The sequence below is a fragment of the Pollicipes pollicipes genome, unplaced genomic scaffold, assembly GCF_011947565.3.
Source record: "Pollicipes pollicipes isolate AB1234 unplaced genomic scaffold, Ppol_2.1 Scaffold_5472;HRSCAF=6470_pilon_pilon_pilon, whole genome shotgun sequence".
Taxonomy (NCBI): Eukaryota; Metazoa; Arthropoda; class Thecostraca; order Pollicipedomorpha; family Pollicipedidae; genus Pollicipes; species Pollicipes pollicipes.
Genome location: NW_023596690.1, coordinates 33,086 through 41,981, shown reverse-complemented (window position 1 = coordinate 41,981; position 8,896 = coordinate 33,086). Strand labels below are relative to the sequence as shown.

The 8,896-nt window shown below is 57.0% G+C and overlaps 1 protein-coding gene across 1 annotated transcript; it reads right to left on the bottom strand.

The window, feature by feature from the left end:
- Window positions 1-1,404: 1,404 nt before the first annotated feature.
- LOC119102062 (uncharacterized) lies at window positions 1,405-8,896 on the bottom strand (the record flags this gene model as incomplete). The annotated part of the gene is made up of 7 exons (XM_037225434.1): window positions 8,808-8,896; window positions 5,261-5,478; window positions 4,467-4,617; window positions 3,857-4,005; window positions 2,930-3,110; window positions 1,929-2,139; window positions 1,405-1,530 (listed from the first exon to the last, which is right to left on the bottom strand). Coding segments are annotated over exons 2-7 (1,016 nt in total), but the record flags the coding sequence as incomplete, so codon positions are not given.

Sequence of the window (8,896 nt, the reverse complement as noted above, 5' to 3'; positions counted from 1 at the left end):
TAGTTCATTCTCGAGGTAGATTGCAGAAGGGTGGGGTTGTATTTTGAACCAAAAGGGAAATCAACGAAGCCATATCGCTGCTCAGTAATCAACTGATCCTCACTGTCTTGCCAGTGTCATGCATGGTTTTTGCCAGGCATATCTAATCCCCTGGAGTATCCGCGGCTTGTAGTCGAGCATCGCCAGCAAAATGGAATTCCCTGCGCGGTTATCTGCGGACGGCGGTCATCACTGGTCCGAATCACGAGAACGGCTTCTGCGCAGATGCTGCGCGTGATAGGCTCAGTGCGTTGATCTTCATGTGGATGGCTGGCGCCGCACCAGGCTTTGGGTGTGGGGTGATGCCCGGCAGACCACGCTCTGCGTCGATTCCCTCTTGTGCTTACACCACAAGCGAGCTAGCGTTGCGGCCGTGGAGGGGTTTCCGACGCCGTGCGACCGCAATCCGGCGGGTGGGCCAGTTCCCACACCATGACCAAGCATGGCATACTTGTGTTACGCGTAGAGTTATCTGGTTGCCATTTACGGCGGGGTGCCACGTTTTCATGGTGTCGGGTGGCGGTTTCCGCGAGAATGGCACCCACTGCCTTCTTGGGGCCTATGATTCCGATGCTGCGGGTGGGAGTCCAGCGGCTTCCGCAGCTGCTGTAGCATCAGTGGCGGTTGCCTCTTGCGGTGTTTGCTTGCTCTGTGTTTAACCCGATTACCGCCGGGAGATTCAAATGCGATGCGCGGTTGTACAGGTCGAGAGCACGGCTGGTGCGCTGGGCACATGTACAATCTTTACAAATTTAGTGTGCTGTGACGGTTTTATTCATTTACATTTTGTTATGCTAAAGGAAAATTACGTGAATCAACGTCGATCATGCGTGTAATACATTTCAGGAATATAAAAACGCCTTAGCTGTAACTTGGACACATGGGCAGCACAAACGCACCGAACGTCCATTCACGCCACAGGCATTCGCCGAATGGACGCGACTCCACACGTCAATCCACCCTAAAAAATCAACAAAACACGAGCGGTGCACCAGCCCGTCCATGATATGTACAGTGTGCGATGATGAAGTCAATCACAGTCAGTTGGTCGGTCGGCACTCGCGGCCGGCGTTATCCGATAAACACCTGTGCCACGAGCGGGTCATCGCTGGGCGGCGCGGGCACGGGCGGCGGCGCGCGGCTGACCGGCACGCGGCCGCCGCCGGCGCGCAGCTCCTCGCGGATCTCGCTCATCACGCGCAGCCGCTCGGTGTGCTGGGCACGCAGCGCCGCCACCATGGCCTCGTCCCAGCGGCGCTGCTCCTGCAGCCAGCCGTCCAGCCAGGCGATGAGGTCGCGCTGGCGCGCCTGGCGCGGCTGGCGGCGGCGGCGCGGCTGGCCGGCTCGGTGCCGGTGCGGCCAGGCTCGGCGCCACCGCGCCCGGCCGCGCCCGCCGCCAGCTCTGGGATCAGTCGCACCAGCTCGTCCACCTGGTAGTAGCAGTCGGACTCGACTTCCTCGCCGGACAGCTCCCAGCGCATTTGGGCCCGCCTGCGGGCGCACGGCGACCGTCAGTCGACGCAGGCGCTCGGGCGTCGTGGGCGGAGGGGTTATCGCCAATCAGATCGCGAGTGCTGGAGTCGCGGCCAATCAGGGGCGTGCGGTGGACAAGCGACCAATCAGTGGGCGCGGGATGAAGCGGTGGCCATTCAGGGCAAGAACCGTGTGGCGGTGACCGGTCAGGAGGCCAGTGGTGACAAACTGGGGAGATGTGTGGGTAGAAGAAGAAGCGGGCGCAAGAGCCACGACTGCTCACGTTACGCAGGCCCAGTGCCCGCACCAATACGGCGCAAAACAACCGAACACGTCGGTTACGAACCCAGAGTCCGCATCTACGTCACCATTCGAGCCATCTCGGGGACGGCAAGGCCTCTCAGTCCATCGCTCACTTGTAGGCCTGCAGCAGCGTCTTCATGCGACCTTCGCACTGCTCGGGCGTGTAGTCCATGCTGATGTTGCGCATGGCCTCGGAGATCTCGCCCCAGAGGAAGCGGCGCTTGATGCTCGGGTCCGAGTACTCCTTGTGGCGCGCCTTTAGCAGCGCCAGCATGGTCAACGACGCCTCGCGGTTCCACACCGTCTTGTTCAGGTTGGCCGTCCCTGCCGAAGGGTGGGGTCGTGACGTCGTCAGGCAAGATCGGTGGCGCTGAGCTCGTGGTTGTGTTGTTTGTCTTGACCATACGAAATGCTGATGTAAGGAACAGGACCCTGGAAATGCAACATCGAATTTTGTTCCGCACACGTGCAACACATTCTAAGTCTCGCGGCATCACGATTTACAAACATACCCAACTTTCATTTGCATAGTTCGATGGCGCATGCCAGTTGAGTACGGTATACCAGTGTCAATGCCTGTATGGGTGTCCGTCCTATCATCAGGTCAGCGACGGGAGGTACTGTAATAGAATGCAGTCCAACTATCATGCGTTGGAACTATAGATAAGGGATTTGGCCATGCCCAGTCTCCAACGGTTCCCCACTGACCTGCCCGTCCCCAACGGTCCCCAATGACCTGCCCCGTCTCCAACGGTCCCCACTGATCTGCCACGTCTCCCGCTGACCTGCCCCGTCCCCCACTGACCTGCCCCGCCACCAACGGTCCCCCACTGACCTGCCCCGTCTCCAACAGCCCCCCAATGACCAGCCCCGTCTCCAACGGCTCCCCCACTGACCTGCCCCGCCTCTAGCGGTACCCCCACTGACCTGCCCTGTCTCCAACGGCCCCCCCAACGACCGACCAACGACCTGTCTCAAACGGTCCCCACTGATCTGCCACGTCTCCCGCTGACCCTGCCCCGTCCCCCACTGACCTGCCCCGTGTCCCGCTGATCTGCCCCGTCCCCGCTGACCTGCCCCCGTCCCCCGCTGACCTGCCCCGTCCCCCGCTGACCTGCCCTGTCGCCGCCGGCGCCGGGCTCGCGGTCGCCGCCCAGGCACACGCCGTCTGTCATCAGCTGTGGATAATCGGCCGACAGCGTGCACATCTCCCGGTAGAAGGGAGGCGACGAGCCCGTCGCCTGGCTCTTGCGATGCATCGCCTTCAGCGTTTTCCAGCGGTTTTCACACTGGATCTGCAACGGCGCCGGTGTCGTCCGTTCTCAGATGTTGTCGTACTCAGCTGCTGAGGTCATATGGCGGGGTCGCCTGCCTGGGCGGGCAGGCGACGACATGGAGGGCGGGCACGGCGGGAAATCAAGCCCCCGCACCTATGGTTTTCCAGACGTGCGGTTGCCAGCGCAGACGCGTTAACCACCACGCTATCAGCACCTCTCCGCTCTCAGCTGCTGGCGGACTGGAACCGAGCCAAGTTCAGAGATACTGTGGCCGCGGTCGCGTTCGGAGCACAAGCAAACTCGGGGTCTGTGAAACGTTCGGAGGAGTTAACCCCCACAGAATACGCCGCAATCTGTCCGACGGACGCGGGAAGTATTGCCAGCGGTCCGAATGTAGCATCTATTGTTTGATTGGCGGTCGCACCGGATGCGCAACGCAACAGCTGTCGTCGCCTTCCACGGAAGAGGTCCACCGAGCCGCGACGCCACGAAAACATAAGACGGCGAGAGGCCGGGATAGGATGGGTGCACTGTATACATAGACTCCACGAGGGTCCGCGGGGCGGAGGAGCGTGGCGATCACAGACCCCGAGCAGCCAGAGCAGCTAGCAATTTGGAGACATGCAGCGATTGCAAAGCTCAACTGTCCGCGACGATTGAGACAGCTGCCACACGATTAACCAGCAACGACTCAATGACTACGTATGATTGAACAATGCCAACGTATGCAGTTAAGCACTACTTTCGGTTGTTCAAAAGCTCACCTGACTGATATTGAATCCCCTCTCCGTCATTTGATCGCATACTTGCATCCATATGAACTTCCGCTTGATGTTGGGGTTGGTGAACTTGTCCACACTCTCGGTCAGGATCTCCAGCAACGCCTCGGTGTCATGCTGGGCCCAGCGGTAGTCTGAGCACAGCCATCAGAGCTCACGTTGGTCACAAGTACACAACACAAAGCCAGACATGCGGCGCGCACACAGCCACAGCTCATGTTGATCATACGTCGGCGACTCAGAGAACCACAGGACCACCTCAGGACTGCGTAGCAGGTCGTAATGCACAGGTGAATGGCAAGAGCATTAACGGAAATGAAGCACAATTGGCGTTTTGGATGTGACGACCGATTTTCATCACCACACGACCTCCACATAACAAATCTTACAATAAAAACCCAAACATTTATTCCTGAGGACGAGCGCGGCGCGCAGAGACGTCAAAAAGCAGAGCCCGTTTAGGTAACAGCCCATCTTTCCACACACATTCTCATCACTCCTGTACGAGCCGCAAACACAGCGCGCAGCTCGCGGCGGTAAGCCTGTTGCCCCCAGTGCGGCGCGTGCCTGGCGCTGTGGCGGCCGTCGGCCTTACTCGAGTGCCCCGTGTCCGCGTCCAGTACGGCCTCCTGGGTGACGGCGGCCGGCTGGCTCGAGTCGACCGCCGCGCCCAGGCACTGGTGGTTCACGCACTGGTCCAGTGTGCTGAACGTGTTCTTGCACTGGGCGCACTGGTACATGGTCACCTGGAGCCGGCGGGAGAGGGGGCGGTGACCCTCGGCCGGCGGGGCGGTCGGCGAGCTCCGATCGAAGCTATCGGCGAGCTCCGATCGGGGCCATCGGCGAGCTCCGATCGGAGCCACCGGTGAGCTTTGATGGGAGCCATCGGTGAGCTCCGATCGGACCCATCGGAGCCGCCGGCACCTCGCTGCTGTAAGCTCAACGCGAGGCCTCTTGTGCCGGTGCGACTAACCAAGACATGTTTGTCATGGATGGACTGGTGATACTGACTGGGAGAAAGCGCGTGCCCAACACTGAATCACAGAATAGGTAAGGCGCCGACGGCACGCGCGCAAACAGCACGGCGGCACAAGATGAAGCGCCTGCAGATGATAAGCATCGCGAGAGACGGTCCAGCCCACTTCCTCGCCGGAAGAGCACGACGGGATTCCCCAACACCCTTACGCGCGAAGGTCGCCATCTGTACCGGCTGGGCTGAGTTCGGCATAAAATCAGCCCGGCCCAGCGATCAGAATCCGCGAATCCGCGCATGCATTGGTAACATACGGCAACAGCTTTAAAGTACCGATCCACTTCCAAAGCCGTGCCACCTGCCCCGCCGTACTGACCGCACTTCGAATCGCCACCACGGCACGCGGCGGCACGTACCCTGAAGGGCGTGACGCCGGTGTCGGCGCCGTCGGCGGCCGGCTCGTCGGCGGTGGGCGCGTCACCGCTCGGCAGCAGGCCCATCTCGTCGACCGTCGTCGACTCCAGCTCGCCCTCCTTCAGGCAGTACTGGTGCTCGAGAGCGTCCTTCTTGGGCAGCCAGGCGTCCGAGACGCCGAACGCCGGCGTCGCCTCCATGCCGGCTCGCCTGCGGCCCGCTGCGCGCGCCCCCGTCACTGCACGGCGCCTGGCACGCGCCCAACTCGCACACGCCGGGCATGGTCTCCCACACGTACATACCACGGCAGCGAACGGACGTCAGGCGTTACCGTCCGAAAGTCTCAGGAAAATAGAATCGGTGGTACCTTGGATTCATCAACGTCCCCTGCTAGGCCGTGCAACGTTAGGTTCGCACATCGTGCGCTGTCCCGTCACAGAGACCCACACTGCTCCCTTGGCCCACCACCCGCAGTCAAGAGACACCGCACCTTCTTCTCACAGCACAAACCGGCCGGCCATCGTCCGGCCGCCCCAGCACCCGAGTCCTCGAGCCGCGGCGGTGGTCAGTACTCCTTGAACGAACAGCTGACGGCCGTGTGGCCGAGCGCGGTGGGCCGGCGCCGCTCGTACTGCTGCGCCGTCCGGTCGCCATAGTAACGCCGCTCGATCACCTTGTCGAAGAAGCGACTCAGTTTCACGGCGTTGCCGCTGCCGGCGGCCAGCGAGCGGGCGCTCAGGCAGTCGACCACCATCTCCTGCGCGCCGCACTCTTCGGCGAAACGCGACGCGTGGCGCGAGAGGTGCGCGGCGCGCTGCTGCTGCGCCGCCAGGTCCGGCTTGCAGGCCACCACCAGCACGGGCAGCTGTGGCGAGCCGGCCAGCGTCTCCAGATCGAAGGCGTCCGGCTCGCCGCCGCCGCCGTCGCGCTGCAGCACCTCGGCCAGCCACGCGCCCAGCGTGTTCTGCGTCTTGCGGTTGCTGCGGTCGTGCACGAGGATGACGCCGTGTGCGCCGCCGTAGAAGACGTGGCGCGCGTTCTGGTGTGCCCGCGCTGCCGCCCACGTCCCACAGCTCGACGCAGTAGGTGCGCTGCGCCGGCAGACCCTCGCGGAAGTCGTGGATGCGCACGTCCAACTCGCAGCCGATCGTCCAGGACGGCTTGGGACACGGCTCATTGTGGCAGATCAGGTGCACCAGCGATGTCTTGCCCACGCCCGAGTCACCCACCACCACCACCTTGACCGTCTCGATGTCATTCATGCTTGGCGCCACGCTGGCTCGTCGAGAAGTGGCGCGACTGCTAGTTCATGTACCCGGATAACAGTTTGGTGACGTGGCCCCTGAGCACTGAGCTGCCCCAGCTGATGGAAGATGGGCATAGTGCACATTTTGATGATTGTTGGCTCAAAGCCCTTTGATGACATAATTTGCTGCAGTGATTAGTAATTGGAATGTTGTGTAGCTTCAACAAGCTGTTCACAATGGCTCATATCATAGATATCTTTTGAGAGCTTAGTAACAGGCATTTGTTTGGGAAACTGACTGAACACATCTCATATGTGCCATCATCATATGCACTATTCAGGGTTGGACCTAAAAAGTACCTGAATCAGGCCTTCCCATATATTTAAAGCATCATGTTTCTTGGATAAGCAAGGCACTGAGCCCAAAAGGTACCTTTCCAACCTAATCCTAAAGACTTGGAAATATAAAAATAGCAAAATGTGCGATCTGTCTGAGGATACATCACTAATGACTCGAATCAGGTGACTCTCAATATGGAAGTAACGTTATGCAATACAATGGTTAGCTATTCCAATAAATAATTGCAGCCTTGCCTGCCTCGTGCTAGCAGTGCGGATGTAATTGGCAGGGCGAGAACACATGAATCTCATGAAAGGAGGAAATCTTGCTACATGTAATGCTGGGTACAGCCAGCAGCACATGACCCACACCACACCCCTGTGATAAGTTGAGCCTCCAAATGGAGGTGTATAGGTGGGACAGTGCTATGATAGCAATAATCATGAATAAAACATTTCAACAGCTCAGGGAAACTAGTAATAACTTGTGTGCACAATTATGAGGTCCAAGGTTAGTATTCAGGGCAATGCCCACACCAGAGGCACTGTTATAACTCATTTCATATTGCTTTGCCTTTTTCAACCTCTCTCTACTTAGTTACACACTGGCAATTCTTGGTGTTGCCCCCACCCTCCTTAACTCAACTCAGCATCAGATCCCACAAAGGTGGCATCTGGTCCAAAGCAACAAAGCATCAAGTCCTCCCTAGCAAAAAAGAAAGGGTAGCCCTTTCTGTTCAAAGGATACAAATAGTCCCTGGCACCAAAGCCTCTAAATATCTTAACAAGATTTAAGGCATTTTAGTATGTACAAAGCATGCTAGCATGTAAAAAACATTTTAGTATGCCTGGGAATCACACCTGAGCATGAGCTAACAGAAGCTTTTTATAATGTTCTGCTGTCCAAAAACATGTCACCGCTAACTCAAGTTATGTGCTATCAACCTACATTTGCCTCTATACATATCATAGTTAATAAGATGATCCCAAATAACCTTGCCCTGAATTTGGACATTACATATATTTTTATTCAGTTCCACAAATTCACCAACATGGTCTTAATACTACCCCTTCCTACCAAAATTGGGTCTTAGCCACAAAACTCAGACACTCTTGCAACATGGTGGTCTCTGCAACCATGACAAAATCTCTCCAATTATACATCTGCATTCCTGCACTATTCATTCACAGACATGCTCCCTGCTATTGCTGTTGGGACTTTACAACACAATCAGCTGCTGATGTTGTATGGCATTGCCTGTCTATCACCCTGGTAGGCAGGGCAGGTACAGCTGGGAATCAAATTCCCCCTGTGCATGGCCAAGGCACCTCAACTCAGGAAGCTGGCAAGTCAACTACAATACCTCCTGAAAATTTTGGGTACCTAGGAGCCTAGTTATTATACAAGTATATACCTTGTTACCTACATTAGAAATGCTCATCATTATTCTTCCCCATTTTAAAACCAAGACCTTTTTCAGAGTGCTGTCAGGACCTCGATGATGTTCATTTCAAGCTCTCAAACTTGTTTAAATGCTTCTACACCCATTTACATGTAACCATCAACACATATCACTACCAAGAGCAATGCAGGAACCTCTGATTACTAGGAAATAAGACGTTCAAGCAACACCAGCATGCCAGGACTGCCATAAATCAAACTGTGCCAATAAAAGTAACCTATTTAGCAGTTGTGTTTCGATATCTTAACTTAACGCAGCCGTATGAAAAACACTCTTATTTAAACATTTAGCCGTTGACCAGTTCCATTTTTGTACCACACTTATCAAGTCATGGCCAAATAATAGTAACGTCCGCAGGATATTGCACCGCTATCAAAACGGCGACAATCATTCCTCCCATTCCCCCACACTACCACACGCCACGCACCCAGCCCCGCGGGCACTGTGGATTCACAACCATAAATGAACGGTCTCGCAGCATTACTCTACTCTTCTACTCACCAGTAGATTACGGTACGTTCCTTGCGTGATTACACCAAAAGGAACTCCACGTTCCACCCACCCCCACCGCTACACCACCGACATCTTCG